At 39.1% G+C, this 27,445-nt stretch overlaps 1 protein-coding gene across 1 annotated transcript in view; it reads right to left on the bottom strand.

Annotated features, from left to right (window-relative positions):
• Positions 1–27,445, bottom strand: part of PRDM10 (PR/SET domain 10) — a 167,474-nt gene that overhangs the window by 61,456 nt on the left and 78,573 nt on the right. Inside the window, exons 7-13 of the mRNA XM_007955182.1 lie at positions 26,656–26,728; positions 25,157–25,274; positions 19,459–19,588; positions 18,288–18,530; positions 14,445–14,456; positions 10,624–10,971; positions 8,848–9,003 (exon numbers count right to left, since the gene is read on the bottom strand). Of these exons, the coding sequence (XP_007953373.1) occupies positions 8,848–9,003; positions 10,624–10,971; positions 14,445–14,456; positions 18,288–18,530; positions 19,459–19,588; positions 25,157–25,274; positions 26,656–26,728 (1,080 nt within the window). The remainder of the gene's footprint in view (positions 1–8,847; positions 9,004–10,623; positions 10,972–14,444; positions 14,457–18,287; positions 18,531–19,458; positions 19,589–25,156; positions 25,275–26,655; positions 26,729–27,445) is intronic.

Genomic DNA, 27,445 nt, shown 5'->3' with positions numbered 1-27,445 from the left:
TTCCTTCCGAGGAGTGGCTGGTGGGTTTGAACCGCCAGCCTTCTGGTTAGCAGTCAAGTGCTTTAGCCACTATGCTACCAGAGCTCCTAATAATAGTAATAGTAGTTTTAAAACAGACAAAAACAAGCAGACTAAAAAACAGATAAAAGAAAAAAAAATTTGGGGGAGGGCAGGGCAGGGCACCTTGCCTACATCCAAGCACACAGACTGGGATGAAGTTCCTGTGGGCCCAGAAGGTGGGTGGGAGTGAGGGATGGCTGCACCTCCGTTCACCAGGAGAGTGTGGGGTATAAGAGTAACAAGGGAAATGTCACACCTTTCCAGTTGTCTGGGTCCAGATTGTCCTTGCAGTTACTGGCAATCTGGGAGAACACTGTTGCTTTAAATATACAAAATGGTCAAGCCGCTTGTAAACAATAAAAATGGCTGCACCCTCCGGACACACAAAAGTCCACAGCTCAGCCTGCCATCCTCTTCGCTGCCTCCACTTTTATTCTCCAGCTACCAGATCAGTCCTCCGTGCAGGGGGTCCCTGGTTAGCAGGGCCTATTTTTAGGTTAATTCTTAGGTCCTACTACCACCTGACAATATCCAAGCTGTCTGTGCCATCAGGATCGCTGCCAGACCGCAGGTCCGAATGTCTCCTATTTTGATATTTTCATGCAAATTCTTCTGCTAATGAGAGTTTAGTCCACTTCTAAATCCTTCCCTTCAAGGCTCAGGGGTCCAGGATTATCTTCTGTATCTGTGTTAATTAGTTCCCCTTTTCTTTGTTGAAAAGGGTCTGTGCAGTCTTTCTGCTTATTCTGCCATCTTACTGGAACTCCCCCAAAACATACACACTGATTTTTGAAAAGACTTTGTATTTATAAAGAGGACATCAAATATACATGGAATGAGTTTGGTATTAAGAACTATAAATTGATAATGAAATACGAAAGGTAATACTGGGTTTACAAAGATGTGTTTATACTCAATTGCCACACATTTAAAAAAAAACATAATGGTATTCCTCTAAATCCCCAATGAATTTAAGTAAGAATCTTTCATAGTATGCATTTATAACCTCTCATTTTATGGATTTGGAAATTGGTTACACTATCTGTTACAGATGGAGCATAATGTCTAGGTCGCAGCTCCTGTTTGGGTGACCTAATCTAGTGATATATGTCAATATGAGTCAGTAAACCAAACTCACTCCCCTCGAGTCAGATCTGACTCATCACGATCCCTCCTTGGGTTTCTGAGGTGGTATATCTATGGAAGTAGATTGCCCAACCATCCTTCTGAGGAGCAGCTGGTGGGTTTGAACTGCCAGCCTTCTGGTTAGCTGTCAAATGCGTCAGGCACTATGCCACCAGAGCACCCACATGAGTCAACAGGGGGAGAAAATTAGGCAGATCCCAACCTGAACAAAAACAAGTTCAAATACACCAATGCCCTTAACCAGTGAGGCTCTCTGAATTTAGGCATATGGTTAAACTCTTATTGCTCTTGTAAACATTTTGAACCTTTCTGGAAGTATAGCTATTCCCATCTATTGGTACAAAGACTTTTCATGTGTGTGTGATCCATAAATACCCCCTCACTTCTTTTTTGTAAAAATATAGATATCACACATTTGCCAATTCAACATTTTTATGTGTACAATTCACTGAGACCAATTATATCAATCATGTTATGCAAACATCACCAATATCCACTGCCAAATTTTTTAAAACTATTTCATTTTTTAGCACATTTATTCAATAAGCATTCTTTGAATGCCTAACAAGTAACAAGAACTATGCTGACTACTGAGTTCCAATGCTAGACACCCCTTACCTACCTTCCTCTTCTGCTAAAATAAATATGAACCCAATTGCTCTTTCTTCCTGCCCCTAGCCATCCTCAATCCTGCTAATCCCAGGAAAGAATGTTCATAGTTGTCTGGTCTGCTGCACACTTTGGATTAAGAACACTGCCCTAGATAACAGTTTCTCTTATTGGTGCAGATACAATGATAAGAGCAACATCAGTACCACTGATGACTCAGATATGAAAGAACATTGCATCATAACCACAGAACACATTCATGGCACTACCAGAAGGTATCTTCTTCTCATAACCTTAGCTTGCTGTTGCATTTCCACTTTTTTCCAAGCATCAGTATTTATTAATTATCCCCTACTTATCTACTTCAAATAGATGGACTTACCTTAAAGGAACCATTACATAAATCCTAAAGCCTATTGAGAATACAATACAATGCTGTGTATACAGGGACAGGGTAAGGTTTGCTAAATGCAAAATCTCCACAAAGTTTTTCTATTCTAACACCTCCAAAATCAAATTCATTATGTCCCCACTCTCTCTCCTCTTATATAAAGTTCACATCTGTATCAGCAGTTCCCAAACACCTACTATCCCAAACTATGGGATACTTGCTGTGCATCCCTTACATGTTCATCAGGCACAAGACCCTGTCAACTCTCCCTCAGACATCTGTCCTTCCTCTACATTCCACTGCCTCTTCCTTAGTTTAAGCCCACTTCTAAAACATCTCTGGGCTAACTTTACCATAAGTCTAATTACTTGGCATAACAAACAGGCCTGAACCAACTTCTCAGGCTTCATCTCACCATGCATATGTGAGGCTGGGTTCTCTAGAGATGCAAAACCAGTAAAGCTTATAGAGTGAGAGAGAGAAATTTAACTTAGGAAAATGGCTCACACACTTATAGAAGCTGGCAAGTCCAAAGTTCTTGGATCAAGTCTCAAGCTGGAGACTTTTCTCAACACACGCAGCTGCAGGGGCTGACGAGCTCAAGGTTTGCAGGCAGTATATTGGGTGTTGACTCCAATGAATGCTGAATCCAAGATCACCAGGCCAAATGGTGGATTGTTCACTCATGGACAGTTGTAGGCAGCACAACAGGATCCCGATCCACAGAAGAGTGTCTCATTTTCCCAGGATGTCCACAAATATATTGGAAGTATGCCACACCCCTAGGGAAACTCCCTTTTAACAGACTGGCTGCTCAAAACATATACATCCAATTCCATCATGGGAATAACCCACATCACAACCACTTAAACCACACAGAATTATGGTCCAGCCAAGTTGACACACACCCGAACCATCACAGTCCACTCCTTGTCAACTTGGCCGTTGTACACATCTTCTTAACCATATATAATCTCTAAATAAGGAAATTACAAAGTCATATTTGCACCTAACATGATACACTAACACGTGTACAAGCGAAACACATTAACGTTGTTTACATTTCACAGTTCATAACAGAAGGAAACAAAAATATTTCATGCATGTATACAATGAAGAAATATAACAATCACAGTCCTCATTTCTGCAACTTGTCATGTGGTCGTAGCTGATATTCAGAACTACCTTCTTCCACCACCCATTCCATATTTCCCTTGCCCTCAGCAAGCACCTCAGCTGGTCGTGGTTCTTTGCCTGGTGGGGTGACCCAAATCTTCATTCCTGAAGGGTCTGGGCCATTAGTAGTCATAGCAGAATTGGGTTGCTGTAATTTTCCATTGACTTTAATCACAGGGCATGGTAGTACTAAGAGACATCCTCAAGAATCTCCCATATTCCAGACATATTCTTCTTTACCTCCATTATGTAATGTCAATCCAATTTCCCCTTGATAATCAGGATCTATCACAACAGATAGCACAGTAATGCCCTTCTTTGTCCATTGATCCAGAGGAGTGAGGAAGCCAAAACAGCCAGGTGACATTCTTAACTTCCAGTTCAATGCAATCAGTATTGTGTCTCCAGGTGGTAGTGTTTCTCCTTTTGGGACTAAGATCTCCAGACCCACAGAGCATAGGGTAACAGGGACAGGAAGCAAAAATTTTTGGAGTGGGTCACTAGGTGTAATAGTGAGTGGTACCACTCCCATTTCTTCCCCTTGGTTCCTGGACCCATGAATCCCAACTATTGGAGAAACAGAACCATATATTTGACGCTGGTTTAGAGCATATCCAGCCTCCTGGAGAACATTGCCCCAAGCCTTTAAGGTATTGCCACCTACCTGGCACTATAATTGTGTTTTTAGTACACCATGCCATCATTCTATCAAGCCAGCTACTTCAGGATGATGGGGAACATGGTAAGATCAGTGAATTCCATGACCATAGATAGGCCCATTGCTGTACTTCATTTGCTGTGAAGTGAGTCCCTTGATCTGAAGCAATGCTGTGTGGGATACCACGATGGTGGATAAGGCATCCTGCAAGTCCACGGATGGTAGTTTTGGCAGAAGCATTGCGTGCAGGGAAAGCGAATCCATATCCAGAGTAAGTATCTATTCCAATAAGAACAAAACACTGTCCTTTTCATGATGAAAGTAGTCCAATGTAAGCAATTTGCCACCAGGCTGCTGGTCGATCACCCCAAGGAATGGTTCCATATCGTGGACTCAGTGTTAGTCTCTGCTGCTGGCATAATGGGCACTCAGCAGTATGGTAGCCAAATTAGCAGTGGAAAGTGGAAGTCCATGTTGCTGAACCCATGCATAACCTCCATCTCTGCCACCATGGCCACTTTGTTCATTAGCCCATTGAGCAATGACAGGAATAGCTGGGGAAAAAGGATGACTGGTTTCTACTGAACATGTCATCCTATCCACTTGATTGTTAAAGTCCTCTGCTGTGGTCACTTTTGGTGGGCATTCACATGAGACACAAATATCTTTACTCCTTTGGCCCATTCAGAGAGATCTATCCATGTATCTCTTCACCATACATCCTTGTCACCAATTTTCCAGTCATGCTCCTTCCAAGTCCCAGACCATCCAGCCAAGTCATTGGCCAAAGCCCATGAATCCGTATACAATCGTACATGTTAGCAAAATCAAATAGGTCTTTTTGAGTGGAACAAACCACCTCCTCAGCCACACTTTGTATTTCACCTTTTGGGGCTCACTTGGACTTAAGTTTAGTTACAGGTCTAACAGCAACAATGGGTGGTTAGGGCAGTTCCTGAGAACATTCAGCAATGTCTTCCATGGCATCCACCTCAGGCAATGACCCAGCAGGAACAGCTGGGTTAATCCCATCAAACAGAGGTGGAGAGGATAATGGTTTTATAGTAATCCCTTCAGATGGGAGGGATTCAACAGAATTTACAGGCTTCATATCCTCATCTTCCTGACTATCTGCCCATATGTCCCCATTCCATGTTTCAGGATCCCATTTTTCCCCAATCAATGCCCTCACTTTAACTTCAGACACCATTCTGGGCTGGCAATTCAATTGGTGTTCTAATTCAGCCACCCTTACAATAAGACTCTGGGTTTGGTTTTTGACAATATCAGCTCTGTTACTAGAAGAAATAAGGCTTTCTTTCAGAGCACAACTGGAAACATTGAGGTCTTTTATGCAGTGCTTGAGCTGTGACTCAGCAGCCCTGAACTCATCTCGCTCCAACCAACCAGCTTCCTAATACTCCTCATGCTGACAAAATTGCAGACAAGTATAAAAATGTGATCACCCAGAGCCTCAGTTCTCAAAAATACTTGATCTATTGGTGGTGCTATTTTGCATATTAATGTTGCCTCCTCACACCATGGATTAGCAGGACCCTCTTTACTAATGAAGGCAGAGTCACCAGTGCCTTTAAGATTAATCAAATCAGAGAACCAAAACAGAATCAGTGAGAACCAATTTAGGAAGCCCATCTTTCTGATTTTGTCTCTCTACACCCCACTCTTGGTACCAAATGTGTTAGGCTGGGTTCTCTAGAGAAGCAAAACCAGTAAAGTTTATATATAGAGAGAGAGAGAGAGAAGAGAGAGAGAAATTTATCTTAGGAAAATGGCTCACACACTTATAGAAGCCGGCAAGTCCCAAGTTCTTGGATCAAATGTCAAGATGGAGGCTTTTCCTGACTCATGCAACTGCAGGGACTGATGAGCTCAAGGTTGGCAGGCAGTATACCAGCTGTTGACTTCAACAAATGACAAATCCAAGATCACCAGGCCAAATGGTGGATTGTTAACTCACAGACAGTTGTAGGCAGCACAACAGGATCCCAATCCACAGACGAGTGTCTCATTTTCCCAGGATGTTTATAAATATATTAGAAGCAGGCCACACCCCCAGGGAAACTCCCTTTTAACAGACTGGCTGCTCAAAACATATACATCCGATCCCATCATGGGAATAACCCGCATCACAACTGCTTAAACCCCACAGAATTATGGTCCAGCGAAGTTGATGCACAACTCCAACTATCACAACGTGGCCCTCACTATGTACTACAACCACTGCACATCTCACCACTTACTGACATGTAGTCTCTGTAGTCATGACCTCTGCTTTGAATATTGTTTTCCCTCCCTCATTCCTTATCCTTTCCCTTTCTAGAGCTAGCAAATCCTTCCCCACCCTTCAGTGGATTTCAAAGTGTCACCAATTTATGAAGTCTTCACTATACCTGAAATCATAGTCAATCCCTCTCATAATATTTTATTCTTTTCTCTATGGTGTTGTTGTTGTTGTTATGTACCATCAAATCATCTCCAACTCATAGCAACCCCTCCTTGGGTTTCCGAGGCAGGATCACTACGGAAGGAGATTGCCCAACCTTCCTTCCCAAGAGTGGCTGGTGGGTTTGAACTGCCGCCTTCTGGTTAGCAGTTAAATGCCTTAGGGACTACACTACCAGAGCTCCTATTTCTCTATGATAGTATTAATAATATATATATATTTAATTTACATGTCTACTTCCTCCATTAAATTGTGATCTCCTTAAAGTCAGAAGGGCCTGCCTTGTTTTTACATATACTGCCCTCAGAGTTCATAATTTAGGAACATGGATAATTAACAAAATATTGCAATAAATGCTATAACAGGGTCATAAGTAAAAGTTCCCTTGGAAATTCATACAAGTAGCACTTAATTTAGTCTGGGGGGATCAAGAAAAGCTCCCATGGGAAATGGCATCAGCCAGGTGAAATGACATGAGAGGTTGTCAAGGACAATAGGGTGAATAAATACAAAGGTCAAAGAGAGAGTACACCACACTGAAGTGCATCCAAGTAGTTCAGTATTGTCAGAAAACAAAGCAGAAGGGAAGGGCTGGAGAGAAATTAGTGTCTTTGACATATGAGAAATACGGAGTCAATCTTAAAGTCTATGAACAGTTAGTACAGGGTTTTCAAGCACAGACATGACGTAAAATTTGTTCTCTAGAAAAATTAGTTATAGTCTGAAAAAAGGTAAATGGTGATTTTATACTGTGTTAACTTCACTAAGGGGAACTATATGCAATCCCAGTCTTAGTTGGTTCCATGTTAGAGTTAGCTGAAAGAGAAACTCATGACAGAGTGGAAGGCAGAATGGTGCAGCAAACATTCTGCTGAGGGTCACAGTGGCTACAGGCAGCGCCAGATGCAAAGGCACCAGTGGGTTCCTGCAGAGCCTCACTCTCTCCCATTCAACAAACAGCTTAGTTGTTGTTGAGAAGAACCAGTCTTCTCAACTGCCTGATGCACAGACCCATATCCATAGACTACCCAGCTCTCTTGCACAGACCACTCCAGTTTCCCAGATTCTGATTCAATCTGTCTACCCACACCAGGGTTTCAGAAGGCTGCATATTGACTTCTCTGATCCTCCAAATTCTTCTCTCAGACTCTTATTTCTCCATATTCTTCTATAACTAAATTCTATTCTTATAATAAAGCCCTTATTCCAATAACACATTATGGTTCTGCTTCTCTGATTGAACCCTTCTCTAACACACTGGGTGAAAGTAGAGGAGAAAATGGAAACAGAAAGGCTATTTATATCCCTAGATCCTAACGTGACATCTGGCACAAAACAGATACTCAGAAATTATTGAATGGATAAGATGGATGGATGGATGACAAACCAGTTAGCATCACAAGATAGGGATCCATTTCGATATAATTCTTCGAAAAATAAAAATGAAAAACCCAGAACCTTTTATACTTTACACATTAGAGTTCTCTACAGAGTTCTACACAGACCTATTACATGTATACATTAAAAGCCATTGAGATTATATCACACATACCCCAAAACTTAAGTTTTAAAAATTATTTTCTATTTATCTTAATGTCTTCACACTCTACACAAATCCATTTAAAATTAGTTTTACCCTCCTGAATCCATTATACCTCTTTTTTGGTTTCCACAACAGTGTGAACTACAATCCTATTCCATAGACTGTCTCTCCATGACGTCTTTGTAGATCTCCCATATTTCATTGTTTTCACATTTATTTGTTTTTCTCTTTTATCTGAGTCTCTTGAAGGTTTTTCCTTTGCTTCTTCTAAGTTTTGGGCAGGTTACTGATTTTATTATTATTAATTTTAATCCTTGAAGTCATTTGCATTCACCAAAGCACTCTAAGCACTCTGAGTGTTTTACAGATCTCCCACCTCTGTTAAATGAAAGCTCTGCTACCTTCAGGGCTCAATTGCCAGGGTCATATACTTAATAAATGCTCAATAAAAATCTGCTGATTTGAGTGGTAAGTAAATACATTGTTCTTTTAGGAATTCCTTAAAACTAATTCAGTTGTACTGATTATATATGTAGATTCTTCAGAAGACAGTATGTTAATATTAATTTGATTTGGGGATTTGAATTAGTTATTTTTGGAAACTTTTCCCCCCCTTTATTTACCCTAATAACTAAGTTAAAACATGAGCACAAGGCTTTTACACATCTCAAGTCCAGTTCTTTGTAACCAGAAGAACACCTCTTGAAATGAAAAAGTATTTAACCTTAATTTGATATAATTTTTATGGCCATGAGAAAAAGCTTAGGCTACTCACTTACATTATTTTAAGGTTACATTACCTTAAATTGCTTCCCACATGTAGAACACAGAAAATCTTTGCGATCTGAGTGTCGAAGCATGTGAAGGCGCAATTTATCAGGACGACAGAAGGCCTTGTCACACTCTGTACATTGGTATATCTTTTCTGAATGGAAGCTGCGCACATGTTTTTTCACCTGGCAGTGAAGACCACAGACAAACTTAGGGGACTGAGGCACCAGAGAAAATGACAAAAGGCAGTTTACCAACACTAGAGGGAGACAATGTATTACCATAGACTTCATCAGCCTGGACTTGTAATACAATTAGATGTCATAATTGTCCTCTATAGCACACACTGTCCCTGTCACAAAGAAACAAAACAAGAGCCAGAGAGCCTTAGAAATCTGAACCTCCCATATGACCTAGAGAGGCAGAAGGAAAAGTGTTGGCTTGGTCAAAGGTCTGATTGCTTGGAGCCCATTTTTTTCTTTTTTTTTAAAAATTAAAAGAGAGTTCCTTTGGCTTTAAAAAATCTTGCTAAAAATTGTCTATGGGAAGACAACAAACAAATCATTCTTTCTTAATTTTTTCCTGCCTCCATATGTACAAGACACAATTAGTCTCTGAGTAATTGGTCCTTTTATATCTTTATATAAAATCAGATACTGAAGAATTAAAGACATGAATTAGATGCTATAGAAAACGCTACCCATTTATGAGAGCAGTACAACATTAGAATTGTTTCTTTTCAATTGGGACTTATTCTCTTTGTTGTTAAAGAACTTAAATATAGAACTATTAACCTCAGGACACCCTTAGCCATAAACCCAATGAAGAAGAGTTGTGCATGAGAGCTGATTCTGAGTCATATCAAGCTAGTTCTATATTTTGCTTAATTATTTTTAGAATCTTTTTTTGCTTTTAGATTCTACCTTAAAGCAAACTTCTTAGTTGTTTGTATGAAGTGAGAAAATTTCCAAGATTCCCAATATTAGCAGAACTCTGATCAAATCCTAGTCTCCTTTTGCTTTGATTAAAAAAAAAAAAAAAATTAAGGATTTTTACTAGCTAATTCATTGCCATGGAGTCGATTTCGACTCATATTGACCCATCCTTAGGGTTCCGAGGCAGTATCACTGCGGAAGTAGATTGCCCAACCTTCCTTCCTAGGAGTAGCTGGTGGGTTTGAACCACCAGACTTCCGGTAAACAGTCAAATGCCTTAGGCATTATTCATTGGCTAGTATGTAATAATATTATGATTTAAGATCCAAATAAGATCATGAATATTCTGGACTTTCTCTTCATCCACTTTGCTTCAGCAAAGAAAACAGTCCTGGGGAGGCAGTCAATGCTTGATATAAAAATATAGTGTATACGAGCTTCCTTTGTTTCCCTCCAAACTACATGACCTTAATAAGGCACCACAGGAAACCACAGTGGTAGGGAGCAGATGTTTCCAACCCAAGAAATGGGTTCCTATAGAGTCAACAAGTCCATTTTATGAGGGATGAATATTGGCAAGAGGTATTTTTACTGTATTAAAATTCAAATCAGGTCTAGGTGCTTATTACTTACTTGTAATATAACTTACATGTTTAAATTTCAAATTTTGATTTGCATAATTCAAGTTCATAATAATCTTTTGTTTATCAAAAATACTTTGAAGAAACATTGTTCTCAACTGTACAGTTATTTCAAAGAAGGGATAATAATGGGGGTGCTATGCAGTGGTCTCAATTTTCCAAGAAACCACAGTTTCTTTTGCCAAAAAAAAAAAAGAAATACACAGCAAGCTCAGTAGCAGTCACTCACCTGGATAAAATCTGGGAAACGTTTTTTACAAGTCGGGCAGGTGAAGTAGCCATCATTGATATGAATGGCCACATGATCTTTCAACAAATCAAGGCGGTCAAAGGATTCCGGACAAAAAATGCAAGAGTAAGTCTTCTGGTCGGAATGGAGCTTCATGTGGCTCTCCAAAGATGTGCTGCTGATGAAGCCCTTGTTACAGAGATCACAGGTCAAAGGGCAGTTCCCCTCCCGCCCATGGAAGCGCAAGTGTTGGTCCAGCTTGTCCTTTTCACGGAAGGCCTTCCCACACTGCAAGCATTTAAAAGGCCGGAAGGATTTCCGAATAAACAGATGCTGAAGAGCTGCATTCTGAAAGACATACACAAATATGATTATGTAGTGAGGAAATGAAAACGTGAACACGGCTCACACAGTTATATATAGAGAGAATGAGCTCTGCAACTACAGACTTTTCCTAGAAATTTAAACTCTAGGACAGACCACAGAAGGAAGACTTTTCTGGTGAAGACTTTAAAATGAAGTGATCCCCAAAGCAGTTCACCTTGAAAAGAAAGGTTTGTTTTCATTTTTTTGTCTGTATGTTTTCTTTTGAAAAGTTTTAGGTAACATTCAAAGAAATGTTCCCAATAGATGATTTGTACCAAAAAAAAGAAAAAAGAAAAAATCCAGAGTGAAGTAGAATAAAGGCTGAAAACTTGGAAGAAAAGCCTTGGGGTGAGTCACATATCCACGACAAGGTTGGAGAAGTGAGCCAAAAAGTTAATCGTTGAAGGCGTTGAAAAAATAAATTTGTAGCTTGATTAAAATGTTGAGCAAAAGAGAATCAAAAGAATAGTAGTAGTTGCTAGGGTTGGGGGATGGAGGGGTAAGAACTGACTGCTAATGGGAGTTCCTTTTGGGCATGATGAAAATGTCCTGACACTAGTGATGATGGCCACACGACTTCTGGAATATACTTAAAAAAAAAAAATGTAATAACACATTTAATGTAAAAGTCTGAATTTTATAACATAAACTATATCTCAATTTAAAAGACAGAACTGAAAGGAAATACAAGATTAGGATTTATGTGAATGTGTCTCTTTATGACACATGATACATAAGCATACATAAACTGGAATATATGCATTAAATAACTTCCAACTTAGAAAATGCAGAGAACAAGGTTCCAATGTAGGTAGGTAGTTAGTTCCACTGGTTAGAATCCCATGCTGACAAAGTTAAGCTTATTGTCTTCTTCCCTGCCTAGATCACTCAATTTCTCTTTTTTTTTTTTCAGCCACAGATTGCATTTCTAATAATAATTAGCCATCCTATAAATTCATGCAACTGTTATAAAGGAATCCAAGTGAGAGGATGCAGATACTCAGTGCAAATCCATCATTCATACTGGAAAAACCACTCATGCTCTACTGAGAGCAGATCAACAGAGATCAGCAGGGCCAGCTTTCACAAAGAGTACACAATCAGCATTTTAGTTATTCCATAGTAAGACTAGTTCATAACTTCCTCAGAGTATCAGAGGGAAAGTTCTAGATAGTTATAAGGGAGAAAAACCCCTCAAAATATATTTCTGTAAATGAATGTGCCTATGAAGCTACAAAAGAACAGTAATTGAAGGGTTAGTAGAATCTTACTGCAATATTTGTGTGGTGGGACAAGTACAATAAGAAATGCTTAGGCCCTTAATTTCAAATTACTCACAAGCAGCAACTACCAAACTAAATTTAATGTAAAATAATCATTTGAAGGAAGAGTAAAATAATTATTTTTGATTTGGTGAGAATGTTGAACTCTATGTCTGTTACTACTATAAAACAGAAACTTCCTTCTCAGAGCTAATCTCACAAAACTAGGGGAGGTGTTTTAAGATAACACCTCCACAAGATTACGAGCAATGAATGTCATCCCAAGCTGACGATGGGGGGCTACGTGGGGGGTGTGCATGATGTTTTATTCTCCTTTGTAACTAAATCATTTAATAAGCTGCTTAGCTCCTAGGACATGTTCAAAAAAAGTTTGAAAATTAATTAAATATTTTTCAATGTACATACCTATCAAGGTCTTTTCTATAGCATCTGCAGAGTTCTTTGGGATAGACTTTTTCAAATCAGTTAGAGTTTCCCTTCACTTCATTATGCTTTTACCAGTCATCTAATCATTTTACTCTATCTGGACACTCATTTTACATAAAAGCTTTCACTATTTTGGCTACTTTCAAAGCTTTATGGAAGCATTGCAATAAAGAAATGCTGTCCTGAGGTTAGGAGATTCAAGATTTAAAGCACTTTTGACATCAAAGGATCATTTCCTTTACCCAAGATAAGTCACGTTTCCAAGGACTGAAAATGCACCAATGATCTTGGTCCCACTGGGATTCCACTTATCCTTGGGTGCCAAATCCAGAACTCAGTTTTGGTCCATTACGCTAATCAGTCTGCTGTCATTTCTGATTAGCCTGAGTGCCCTCAGACACTGATTTAAACTGAATAGCCACCTGGCTCCACTTTCTTAGATCTATTGACAAATCTTATTTTTATCATCTTTTTAATTTCCAGAGCCCTTCACATTGTCTAAGTACTCACAACCTAGATTGTTTCTCTGGTCTACTGATTCTCATATTACAAACTACTGAGCATACTGAAATTGCTCCCATCCCCTGACCGACTTGCAGACCATTTCTACTCTAAGGTTTCTTTGAGGGTCGGAGCCACAGTTGGCGCACCTTTCTAGCAGAAACCATGTAAAATAGTGGAGCCAGCAAAGGTGGAGTTAATAGATCTTCTGGTCTCAGAGTTCCAGTTAGTCCATCACTCCATACTGTAGGGCACATCTGCTACTCCCAGGATGCCAAAAGAGTACAGTTACTAAATCTGTGTTGATGGGATTCATCAACTCATGTTGAAATGAATTCTTAGGAAACATTCTATGCAGACAAAGATCATAAAATATCTGTAAAGTTTGTTATTAATAGCTAAAGGAACCTAAATTATTAACCAGTTTTAATAGAATTTTGATCCTGACACTAGAAGAAAAAGGAAATCAATCATGTTTGTTCGTTTTACAAACCTTTCTGCGGCCTCTTTTCTGCTCAACTTTCAAAGCTCTCAGTGGGCTCGCCTGCCCAATATCTCTCATTCCTCACTTGGCATCCAGACTGTGTGGTAAGCTAGAGTTTTCACTGTTCCGTAATTATACCAGAAGCAGTCTTGTGTCTGGGCCTTCAATACCATGGCTATCCTCCTCTGAAATGTTCCACTTCTACCTCCTTCCCATCCAAGTAAATCCTATCACTCTTTGAAGGACTAGTTTTAAGTAACATTTCATGCATAAATTAACCCTTGACTCCTCCATCTTTCTTTGGCCTTTCACTCTTCCAAGTTCCAATAGCAATTATAGGCTATACCTTATACTTAGCACTTCCTGTAAACTACCTTATATTAGTAATATTTCCCTAATTAGACTGTAAGCACCCAGAGGGCAGAGCTCAAGTGAAAATTCTGTTTTATCCTTTATAGTACTTAGCGTAATGCTGAATCTATAGTTAGAACTTAATACTATTTTGAATTATTTTAGAACTGGAAGGGACCTAGGAGGTCACTTAGTTCTATCCCTTCATTTTGTATATTAGAAAACTGAGGCCCACAATTTATTGATTATTTGCAAATAAGTTATAATTATTCATTAATTAATTTGCATTTACTTTAGCAACCAAACTATGGTTTCCACTAAGATTTAGTAAGTACCGGTTACAAAGAATAGCAGGTCAGTCAAACACTTAAATAATATTCTGTTATGTGTAACACAGTAAACAAACCTACCTGCAGCTCCAACTGAGCAGGCAGCATTAGAGGAGAGAAAAATAGTTACATTACCAATTGGATTAGAAGACTTCCATTTAGTTGGTAATTACTGTTCTGGTTACCTAGTGCCACTCTGACAGGAATATACCACAAATGGGATGGCCTTAACAAATAGGAATGTATTCTCTTACAGTCCAGGAGGCTAGAAGTCTGAGTTCAAAGTGCCAGGCTCTAGGGGCTGGATGAAAGCCCCTTGACCTTGGGATTCAGCTCTGCCTCTTGTTCCAGGCCCAAGGGAATTAGAGGCTTTCCTTCACTCAGGCAGCTACTGGCTGCTGAGGCTAACAAGCCCAAGGTCGACAAAAAAAAAAAAAAAAAGGCACAGTCCTGATGTTACCAAACCACTAAGCAGGCCATTAATTCAGGTCTATTGTAAGTCCCAAGGTCAGCAGAGCATGGCAGGCTGCTGAACAATGACACAGCTACGTGCAGGGTCCATGCCATAAGCTAAAGACTATCCCCAAGGCTTCTCCTTATATATAGGAAGCAGACCACATACCCAAAGGCAGCCACTCAGCTGCTTGTGGTAGATCCCACCATGGAGTTGATTGCTAGTCTCATCATGGGGAATAACTACCACCAGCTGCCCAGCCACTCAACCAGGCCCAGCCAAGTTGACATACAAATTTAACTACCACAGTTCCACCCCTTGTCAACTTGGAACCTGTACAGATCTTCATTGGGTGGCACCTGTACAGATCTCCTTCATTAGGTGGCTCTAATCCCCTAGTTCCTGAGTAGTGATCTCACCCCCTTGGCCTGGTGGGCCCTGTTCCTCTCCCTCTTGGGTATGGAGCCCTGCCCCCTCACTCTTGAGCAGTGGCTATGGCTCCATCCCACTGGCTCATGTGAACGAGCAGCCCCAAACTCCAGAACCAAGTTGGTGAAGGCCTGGCTCTTTGAAACCTAGGGGGCTGTGGTTGTTCCACCCCCAAAGGCCATGGTCCTACCCTTAAGGCTGAGGCAGCTCTGCTTCCCATTTCCTCAGTCTCTCTGCTTCTGCCGACTAATGCCAAAGGCAACCGACTCTACCAGGAAGGTGTCTACCCAATGGCACTCAGCTTTCTCCTCTGTGGGCTGGTAAGCCTGTTGCTGTTTAATGCCGGTTTCTGGGCTCTGCTACTGCCATCTCTCATGCTGGTCTCTCTGCTGGTATCTCTCTGCCAGTCTCTTGGCTCTGCTCCTGCCATCTCTCATGCCACATGCCTGGGTCTCTCTGCCAGGGTCTCGGGTTAAGGACGCACTCCACTCTTGTTTCCACATTTTAGGTATCTGTCAAAGCAGCACCCCACTCTCCTGGTACCATATTCTGTTCTGGTTACCTAGTGCCACTCTGACAAGAATATACCACAAATGGAATGGCCTTAACAAACAGGAGTTTATTCTCTTACAGTTCAGCAAGCTAAAAGTCCAAGTTCAAAGTGCCAGGCTCTAAGGGCTGGGTGAAAGCCCCTCAACCTTGGGATTCAGCTCTGCCTCGTGCTCCTGGCCCACTGGAACTAGAAGTTTTTCTTCACTCAGGCAGCTACTGGTTGCTGAGGCTAACAAGCCCAAGGTCAACAAATAAAATGGCACAGTCCCAATGTTACCAAACCACATGGCAGGCCATTAATTCAAGTCTATTGTAAGTCCCAAGGTCAGCAGAACATGGCAGGCTGCTGAACAATGACACAGCTACATGCAAGGTCTAAGCATGCCATAAGCTACAGTCTATCCCCAAGACTTCTCCTTATTTACAAGAAGCAGACCACATCCCAAAGGCAGCTACTCAGCTGCTTGTGGTAGATCCCACCATGGAGTTGATTGCCAGTCTCATCATGGGGAATAACTACCACCAGCTGCCCAGCCACTCAACCAGGCCCAGCCAAGTTGACATACAAATTTAACTACCACAATTACCAACCTGCATGTAAAAGATTAAAAAATACATAGCCCTACTTTTTAGAACATGTGAGGGAAAAAAATGGCTCAACTAAGACTGATCTCTAAAAGCCATATATACATGGCTTTTGCTTTAATACGAGGAACCATATACTGAATCCATCAAGTAACCTAATTCATTCAAAGAATATAGACTATGCTTGTACATCCACAACTTCACTATATGTTTGGGCTTTAGTTTTTTCCTTCAGAAAAAAAGAAAACTTAAATCTAGTAAGCATTTCTCTGGATTTAACAGAAAATCAGAATGGTCAAAACAGGAAAGACAGTATTTGGATAAGAGGGAGAAATTCAGAGAGGGAAATAAAGTAGAAATAGTGGATGGGAAGGCATTAATGTATAGATTTTTGCTTATCTAGTCTATAATTAGATATGGTTGCATATCCTTTTAAATTAATATATACTGAACCAAAAATTTTGTATCTTTCATTTCCAGGGCCCTTTTTAAAGGCTGTTTACCCTCAGAGTACTTAGAGGCCTTCAAAGCTATCACATGGCTATGAATGTTTTCATGTATTTCTACATGAAGGCAAAGACTAGACTATTTTTCAAGGTCCCTTCTACCCTACAACAAAATAAGACAACCAAAAGAAATATAAACTCCTCTTAAGGCAATTAAGAAGACCAAAAGAATCCACCTAGAAATTGTAATGTCTGGGAAATTATACAAAGATTCATTTTCATCTACACATAAAGTACTAATAAAAGGCCTTACACTCCCAGCTGCCACAAATAGGAATATTACACAATTGTTCTCAGGATATGAGCTGCCAGCAAAGGCAATTATTGAACAAAACCATATCGTTTTCCACACAAATTCCGTGCCGTTCCTAACCCACACTCACATTCTGTCAATACAGTAATAAAAGAAAAACACATCTGAACTGGAAGTCATAGAAGCCATTCAAATGCATGGTCTAACCCAGGACACAGGTCAGATGAGTGAGACATTGATCTAGCTCCTGACCTGAGAGCCACCTTCAAGATATCCTTGGAAAGGAGGGTAAGAATGGTTGTACAATTTGAAGAATGTAATCAATGTTACATGTAGAAATTGCTGAACTTGTGTATGTCCTGCTGTGCATATTTGCAACAACAAAATAAATTAAAATATATATATATATATATATGGAAGATCTGGTGGTGTAGTGCCTAAAGCATTTGACTGCTAACCAGAAGGCTGGCGGTTCAAACCCACCAGCCACTCCTCAGAAGGAAGGTTGAGCAATCTACTTCCGTAGAGATACTGCCTCAGAAACCCAAGGAGGGGTCGCTATGAGTCGGAGCCAACTCGACAGCAGTGATTTTGGTTTGGTTTTGGTATCTGCCTAGATGTGTAGGTTGTATGTGCCATGTTAACTGGAATACATGATCCCTTTACATTGATGAATAATGTCATTTTCCAGTCTCCCTTTGGAAACCAAAGATAACCAAATTCAGTTACAAATTCAAAATGAACTTTTAAGCCATGAAATTATTGGCATGGGTTAGCCTGGCTTAAAATGAAAATAATTACTATAATTAAATGTACTTATTTATCCATTTCCAATCTCTGAGTTTAGGGATGCAAAAAGCTATTCTACTTCAACTATACTAGTTCAGGAGCTGCCAAAAGTACAGGCTTTACTGTCACTATTAAAGTGATAGAATCTAGGACCAGTCATTCCAGCCTGCCACAGAATACAAAAGTATTGAGAACTCATCAATATTTTCTTCCAAAATAAGGGGATTGAACTTGTAATGGGGCAGATGCAAGATTTCAAAGTGGACTGTGAATAGGTTGGAAATCAATCAGCTAAAAAGCTCGTTGAGAGCAAGGATCACCCATGACAAGAAGGAAACCTTGCTTTCCCTACTTACTCGGATACGTTTGGCTCTACGCATATCATCTGCTGTCAGAGAGCTGTGGGTGGGCACTACACTCTCTTCATGCTGTGGCTGCAGGTGCAGGGTGTGTGTTTCGGGTTCATGTTCCAAAGATTCCTGGGTTTCCTGTGGCAGCTGAGGGACTGGGATAGCGGTCTGTTCTGGTTGATCCAACCCATTCAGTGCAGCTGGTTCACTCTCATCAAACTGCTCCTTGCTGGAAAAATGTAGCAAGTCCTGAAATTGCAAATCATATGACCAGTAATTAATTCCCTGCCTATGCACTGATTAGTTCTAGAAGAATTGTGAGATAAGTTTTAGAATTGTTGTTTATTTTTAAATGACTGTATTCATAATGCTCAGAAAAAAATATTCTTCCTCCAGAAAAGTTTAGTAGGTAAATATGCATAGAATCCAAAGCCTCTGACATATTCTGAACTACTTCATGAGAAAAAGACTGTGATGTGACTCTTCTGGAAATATTATAATAATTTTTAATTGTTTAATGAAATATAAAGTCCCCCTCTAATATTTCCAATCAATTTCAAATCTTGAGTACAATAAAGCCAGGTTTTTGTCATAAATAACATGGAAAATATGTTTTTTTCTGGTCTTTCTCTAATTATATTTCAAAGAGTCCTGGTGGTGGAATGGTTAAACTGCTCAGCTGCTAACCAAAAGACCAGCAGTATGAACCTACCAGCCATTCCACAGAAGAAATAAATGGCAGTTTGCTTCCATAAAGATTACAGCCTTGAAAACCCCACGGGACAGTTATATAGGGTCACTATATGTCAGAACAGGAGCTCTGGTAGCATAGTGCCTAAGGCACTTGACTGCTAACCAGAAGGCTGGCGGTTCAAACCCACCAGCCACTCCTCAGAAGGAAGGTTGGGCATTCCTACTTCTGTAGTGATACTGCCTCGGAAACCCAAGGAGGGGTCGCTATGAGTCGGGGCCGACTCGATGGCAAATAACAACAATAACAACAATATGTCAGAACTGACTTAATGACAATGGGAATCACACTTTAATTGACAGCTCTCAACACACCAAAATGACGGGACTATGAAGAGCTCAGGCATTTGTATTTAAGTATGGTAAAATCCTGGTATATCTTCTCAGCAAGCATGTGAGAAGTGTTCTTCCCCATGCACCCAAGTACCTGTGTCCCATCATCACATTTTTCTCCATTTTCACTCGTTATTTCCAAGCGGATAAATTTTGGAGGGCGCCCTGGCCGTCGACCTGGGCCAAATCGCCTCTTGGCTCGTCCCCTTCCTCTGCCTCTTGTTCTGGGGTCAAGAGATTGGGTTGCAAACAGTCAGTTTTCACATTATTTCCATGTAACACTCTATAACAAATATTACTCTAAATGATCCTGACTAACCCCAGATCTTGATTTCCTCTGACTTACTACTACTCCTGATTATTTTCTCTAATGGAAACAACTGTTTTGCTAATATGTATTTTTGAAATTTCTCACCATTGTCCCTATATTGCTCAAAAAGATGTCTTAAATTATTCAGAAGAAAAAAGCTATAAAAAATCAAAGCACTGACAATTATGTTACTACTGAAAATTCCAAAAGCACAAACATATCTCTGAAATGATGTGAGAAATGCTAACAAGACAGAATATGTTATGTAGTAAAGTATGTTCCTAGGAGATGTCTTCTTAGATAAGATTCAGTTTTGTTTTTTTTCCCCCTCTTTTTCCCTTGTCTCACACATCATATTCCATCCAGGAAATGTGATTACATTCAAAAGCTTGTTTTACTATAAGCTTCTGGAGGGTCAGAACAAATTTCTAATTCAACCACTCCATAATATGCCTGTGGTTGTTAGGTGCTGTCGTGTCAGCTCTGACTCACTGTAACTCTATGTACAAAGGAACAAAACACTGACCAGTCCTATGCCATCCTCACAATCCTTACTGTTTGAGCCCATCATGGCAGCCACTATATTAATCCATCTTAGTAAGGGTCCTCCCCTTTTTTGCTGACCCTCTATTTTACCAAACACGATATCAGTCTCCAGGGAGTAGCCCCTCTGACACTATGTCCAAAGAAGGTAAGATAAAGTCTGGCCATTCTTGCTTCCAAGGAGTACTTCTTCCAGGACAGATCTATTCATTCTTCTGGCAGTCCATGGTATTGTCAGTCTTCTTTACCAACACCACAATTCAAAGGCATCTTCCTTATTCACTGTCTAGCTTTCACATGCATATGAGGCTACTGAAAATACTATGGCTTGGGTTAAGTGTCCCTTAGTCTTCAAAGTGGCATCTTTGCTTTTTAACACTTAAAGAGGTCCCTTACTGCAGATGTGTGCAGTGCAATATGACATCTGATTTCTTGACTGCTACTCCCATGGGTGCTGATTGTGGATCCAAGTAAATGAAATCCCTGACAACTTCAATATTTTCTCCATTTATCGTGATGTTGATTATTGGTCCAGTTTTGAGAATTTTCACTTTCTTTATGTTGAGGTGTCATCCATACTGAAGACTGCAGTCTTTGATTCTCATCAGTAAGTACTTAAAGTCACCATCACTTTCAGCAAGCAAGGTTGCATCATCTGCATATTGCAAGTTGTCAATGAATCTTCCTCTAATTCTGATGCCACATTCCTCTTCATACAGTCCAGCTTCTCAGATTATTTGCTCAGCATACGCAGACTGAATAAATATGGTGAAAGGATACAACCTTGACATAACACCCTTCCTAACATGCCTGATAAGCATTAAGTATATTTTACCTCCTTCAGCAGATCTTTTAACATACAAAAATCTCTTAATAAAGGGAAAGGATGTCATGAAAACTACTTTTAGAACTGTGTGTGTGTGTGTGTGTGTATAAAATTAAGCTGATCGTACCCTATTATTCCAATCACTCATTTATCAATTTAAGAAAAATGATACATTTATTTTAAGACTTCTAAAACATTCTTTTATTATGGAAAAATTCTAAATCTAAGCAAATGCAGAGAATAGCATAATGAGGCCAATGTACTTATTACCCCACCTCAACATCTATCAACTCACAGCCAGTATCATTCCATTTCTATCTCCTATGCTTTTCCACACACATATCTATTATTTTGAAGCAAATTAAAGGTACCATTCCATTGCTAAATATATCAGTATGTATCTCTAAAACACAAGAACTCTTGTTTTAATATAACCTAAATATCATGATTACACCAAAAGAAAAATATAGTTACTCAGTATTATTAAATCTAGTCAAAGTTCAAGTTTTCCTGTCTCAAATTTCTTTTAACAATTGTGTAACAAACATTTTATCTACTGCTTGTCATGCCCTCAGTTGGGCACTAAAAATACTAAGTTAAATAAAACAGATTCTGTCCTCACAGGTTTAGTAGAAGTGGTAGACATATAAACCAAAAATCACATTTTAGTCTTAGGAACACACAGCAGGCAGTAAATAACTTATTTTTTCCTTCAATTCACTTCAGACATTTACTTGCTTGGTCATGTCATAAACCCTGCCATCACCATATACGAAGAAACTTTCTTATCCCAGTTCCATGCAACTCTGCCCTTCTGACTCTATCGCCTAACTTTCCAGCTCACTTTCTCTGGTACCCTAACTTATCAATCCTTTAACCTCACTAGCTTCTCCATCCAATTATTCTGTCACCTACTCACATTCCCATACCCTCTTGATGTTTTTTCTCTTCTTCCACAGCTTAAACTCCAGAGTTAATCACAATAATCACTTCCTTGTATGTGCCCTCGATTCCTATTCCCACTGTTGCTTTATTATTTGAGCTCTGTTGTATGTGCTTGGCAAAACTGCAACCCTACTTAATCTAATGTTCTACTCATTCAGCATTCTTGCAGCTGAATGTCGCTAGAAAACCACATTCAGCCAACCTAATGGTCTCACTTCAATTTCATGACCATGTACCTCATGTGGGCTCTTCATTCTGTGGGTGATCACACTGTACTTCCCTGGTCCATTCAATTTCATGCTTTCCAAAATGCCATTACACATTGTCTCCTCTCTTCTCAAATCCAAAAAGTCAACAACCTTGTATCTGACCCATTAGTAATACCCTGTTCTAAATGACCCTCATTCCTCCTCTGGACTGTTGCAATAACTTCCAACTGGTATCCCTGATTTCACTTTTGCTCCAAAAGAAGCTAAAATAATGTTTTCTTTTTTATCCAGAGTGATCTTCTAAAAATATAATTAACAGTGCTTTCTCAAGTAACTAAAAATAGAACTACTATATGACCCAACAATTCCGCTCCTAGGTATATATACCCAAAAGACTTGAAAGCAGAGACTCAAACTGATATTTGTACACCAATATTCATTACAGTACTATTCATAATAGCCGAAAGATGGAAAAACCTAAATTCCCATCAACAGATAATTGGATAAACAAAATGTAAAGTATACATACAATGGACTACTTACTATTCAGCCAATAAGAAAAGTGAAGTTCTGATACATGCTACAATGTGGATGGAGCTTGAAGATATTACGCTGAGTGAAATAAGGCAATTACAAAAGGACAAATATTTTATGACTTCATTTATATAAAAAACCAAGAATAGGCAAATGTATAGAGACCAAACTTTCTCAGAGGTTATCAAGCACTGGAGAAAGAAGGAAGGGGAGCTTATTGCTTATGGAGTACTGAGTTTTGGTTTTCAGTGATGGAAAAATTACATTGATTAAGGGTAGGGTTGTACAGCCAATTAATGTCATTGTTGTCAATAAGTTTCACACCTGTAAAAAGTTCAATTGGCATAAATTGTGTGATAGATATATTTACAAAAATGACAAAAAAATAAGAGTAGCTGCTTATGTATGACCAAACACCTCAAGGAATTTGGTCCTTGGTTTAGGGTCATGGTTTCATGGGACATCCCAGTTAACTGGTCTAATGTCATGTTTAATATTTCTGTTCTACCTCCTACTTCATTGTGCAGTGTCTGGGGTCTTAAAAGCACCCATTGGACATAAACAATTGGTCTCCATTAGCCTGAAGAAACAGAGGAAGAAAGGAGCCAAGGATATGAGGAAACGAAATGTGGGGCTAATTGAACAACTGCCTCCTTTGCCATGAGACCACAAGTTGATGGTGCCCTGCTATGACTACTGAACATTTTGATCAACAATCTATAGAAACATTCTGATCAAAAGGGGAAAATGCAGAGCATAATTTCAAAATCATATAGAATCCAGATTTTCTAGAGCCATACAGGCAAAAATGAACCTCTGAAACTACTGCCCTAAGAGAATCTCTTTTATCTTTTTTTTTGTTGTTGTTTATATCATCACACCACTTTTAAAATGTATACTTTATTGCATTTTAGGGAAAAGCAAATTGGGTTCCCACTTAACAAATTGTCCCATGACATTGGTTACACATTTCATAATGTGTCAGCATTCTCATTATTTCTATTCTGTTTGCTCTGTTTCCATTGATCTAGCTTCTTTTCTCTTCTTGCCTTCTCTGCTTTCAGGTAAATGTTGACCATTTTGTCTCATATAGTTGGTTGTTTAAAGGAGCATATTACTCACAGGAGATACTGTTTATTTAATAAGCCAATCTCTTATTAGTCAAGGAGCTCTGGTAGCACAGTGCCTAAAAAGGTTGGTGGTTCAAACCCACCAGCCACTCTGCAGAAGCAAGACTGGGCAATCTAGTTCTGTAAAGATTTACTGCCTCAGGAACCCAATGGGGGTCGCTAAGAGTGGGAATCGACTCAACAGCAGAGGGTTTGGCTTTGGTTTTGGTATTACTAGTCAGAAAGGTGACCTGCAGGAGTTGTTTCAGTGCTAAGTTCCAAGGGTATGTTAAAGTGATAGTCTTGGGGGTTCCTCTAATTTCTGTCAGTATACAAGGTCTGGGCTTTTTTTAGGAATTTGAATTTTGTTCTACTTTTTTCTCCCATTCTAACCAGGTCTTTCTATTGGATCATTGGTCACAATGGTGGGAACCTAAGATAATCTTTAAACCTTAAACCAAAAATATTACCTGAAATTGTACAAGTTTAACTACTAAAAAATGTATGACTTGAACACTGTACTCTTTCAAGATTGATCTTTATGGACCAAATTGATAATAGCAACTTAAAAGATTAGATAGGAACCTTAGGGGGCAGTGAATCTACGTTAATGGGGGAAGAACAATTCAGAAAAGGAGGGTGACAATGGTTGCACAACTCAAAGAACATAATCAATGTCACTGAAGTGTACGTGCAGAAATTGGGGAATTGGTGTATGCTGCTATGTATCATTCTCAACAACGAAAATAAAATAAATTCCTTTTATAAAAACACATAATTGACCTCACAATATTCCCAGATCAGAATCTCTCATGCCTCCCATTACCTCTAGAATAAAATCCAAATTTCTTACCAATATCTATAAGGCTCTACCTGATCTGGCCCCTGCCTACCCTATCCTATGTGATCCTTCTTTCATCTATCTTTTTTATATATTAGAATTAAACATAAGATTGCACTTGGAAAAGGAATACTACTGATAAAAACCTTGAAAATCACAGATACAGATTATTTTGAAGGTATATGCTATCTCAAGAATCCCTATTTCAGAATCTCTAGTTAAGAGAGCCTTAACTAAATTGAACAGATCTCCTGCTGCTGGATATTGGTTATGCTAGAAATGAGACAAATAGTAAGCAAAGAGCATTGGGAGTAAGGGGAGGAAATAACAGATAAAATAGTTACCTCATCAACCCACCTGGTTACCTCTCTACACGCGCATAGACACACACAATCAGAAACACTTATTTGTTTATAAACAATGGTTTATGGACCTTTGAAAACTGAGCTTGGAAACCCATTCCTCTCATTTATACCTGCTAAACACATCCAGTTTCTCATCATGCGAATTGAGGTGCTGTTGCAACTGCTCCGAGCTTATAAACCGGCGGTTACATTCATAGCAGGGCCAATTTTTCTCTTGCTCTCGAAGAACTGCCCTCACAGGAAAAAAAGTCATAAAGGCTGGTGATCAATAGACATCAATGAATCCCCAATGTTCACTGTCCTCACCATTCCCATCCAGCTGTAACCCAAAGAGTCCATTACACTGAAAAAACATACAGTGGAGGCTATTTTCATTGTTTTGTCATGAAATCAAAGGCTTAAGTTTGAAAGAGAGTTGTTTTTTAAGATCTTTTTTCTGACACATTCATGCAAGATACCAGAGGAAAAAATATCCTCACACTACCCCACAATACATACACACACACACATACACAAACACACACACATCCTCATCAAACTGGAAAGACAAAAGGTGTTACAATGGAAATCTGTATCCAGATAGCCTAGTGGTTCTGACCCAAGTTTCATCATTTGAGGGTATATTACAAAAAATTTAAAAAGTCAGTGCCCAATATCATCACTTAAGCAAAATGCTCAGAAGTATCTACTAAAGCTGAGTAAATACTCTTACATACATACATACATGCATACATACATACTCAATGCCCTAGCAATTCCACTTCTAGATGTACAGCCAGCAGAAATGCATCCATATATTCACTAAAAGATATGGTTAGGAATGTTCATAGTGGTGTTCTCCATAACAGCCAAAAACTGGAAACAATTCAAATTACCATCTATAATAAAATAGATAATAAAGTGTGCTACGTTCATGAAATGCAATACCTAACAGCAATGAGAATTAAAAAAATGTTATGTACAACAATACAGGTGAATCTTACAAACAAAATGTTGAACAAAAGATGCTACATACAAAAAGTGTGTAACACATAATTCCATTTATGTAAAGTTCATTAGCAAGCATACTATATCTGTATATTAGAAGGCAGGAGGTTGGTTACCACAGGGCTGCGCAGAAACAAGAAGAGGACACAAGGGAACGTGTACGGTATTGGTAAGATTCTGCTTCATGATCTGGGCGCAGGTTATACAAAAGTTGTTGCTTGCTGAAAATTCATCAAGCTATATAATATTTATGTATATCATAAATGCTTTACATTTATGATCTGCACACATTTCTGTATGTAGGTTATGCTTCAATAATAATTACATTTAAAACAAGTCAACACCCCCCTTAATTAAGTTTAAATTGGGATCACTCTCTGATCTAGGTCTAATTTAATATTTGTAGGATTTCATTACATTAAATACTATTGTCCAGTACCCACAAAAGAAATGTAAATATGTCATTGTAATTTGATTCTAAAATAATATGTGTAGCTCTGACGATCCAACTGAAATATCTTTTAAAATAAATGGAGATAGAAAAATTAGAGATTACATAAAGACACAATATGTATAGTTTAGAATTCATATAAAAAATGTAAAATACAAAAAGTCCAATTACCTTTCCTTTCTTCTTCAGAAATGTCATGAATTTTCTGGTTCACAAACTCAGCATAGGATGCAGCATACCACACCTGCAAGAACCAGTACATCATCAAGAACTAAGAGCCATTACCAGATGTTCTTTACATGCTTAAATTATTTCTCCTCCTTATTTAGTTAGTTTTTTAAAAAGAGTCTGAATTACTTTACAAATTGCTGCTGTAGTTATGTGCCATCGAGTCGGACCTGACTCATAGTGACCCCTCCTCCTTGGATTTCCGAGGAAGTATCACTACGGAAGCAGATTGCCCAACCTTCCTTCTGAGGAGTGGCTGGTGGGTTTGAAGTGCCAGCCTTCTGGTTAGCATTCAAATGCTTTAGGCACTACACCACCAGAGCTCCTATAATATTCTATGGAGTGCCATAATTTACTTATTAACTCTGCCCCTGCTATTGATGGTTAGATGGCTCATCATTTTGCTGTTATAAATGCAACCCTATTTTACCAATTTGAAGATGCATACTTTTTCATATTTTAACATTTCTGGAATTGGAATGTGCCTTAAAACCAATGGTATTCTACAACAGCTCTCATGCTGTAGCTGTCACTGCTTGCTCATTGCTCCCCTATAAACTTGGTCAAGCGATTTGTACTGTTCTCACTTCATTCAGTTACGTGCACCACTGACACCCAATGAGTTCTTTGTTTTTTTTTTAATTGTGATTTGGGTGAAGATTTACAGAGCAAATTCACTTTCCATACAGCAGTTCACATATACTTTGTCTCATGTCATTGACCACAGTTTACC

Source organism: Orycteropus afer, unplaced genomic scaffold (genome assembly GCF_000298275.1).
Source record: "Orycteropus afer afer isolate SDZICR_OR568_19922 unplaced genomic scaffold, OryAfe1.0 scaffold00493, whole genome shotgun sequence".
In the NCBI taxonomy this organism is placed as follows: Eukaryota; Metazoa; Chordata; class Mammalia; order Tubulidentata; family Orycteropodidae; genus Orycteropus; species Orycteropus afer.
The sequence above is the reverse complement of the archived record's forward strand: the minus strand, read 5'-3'. Positions and strand labels throughout refer to the sequence as shown.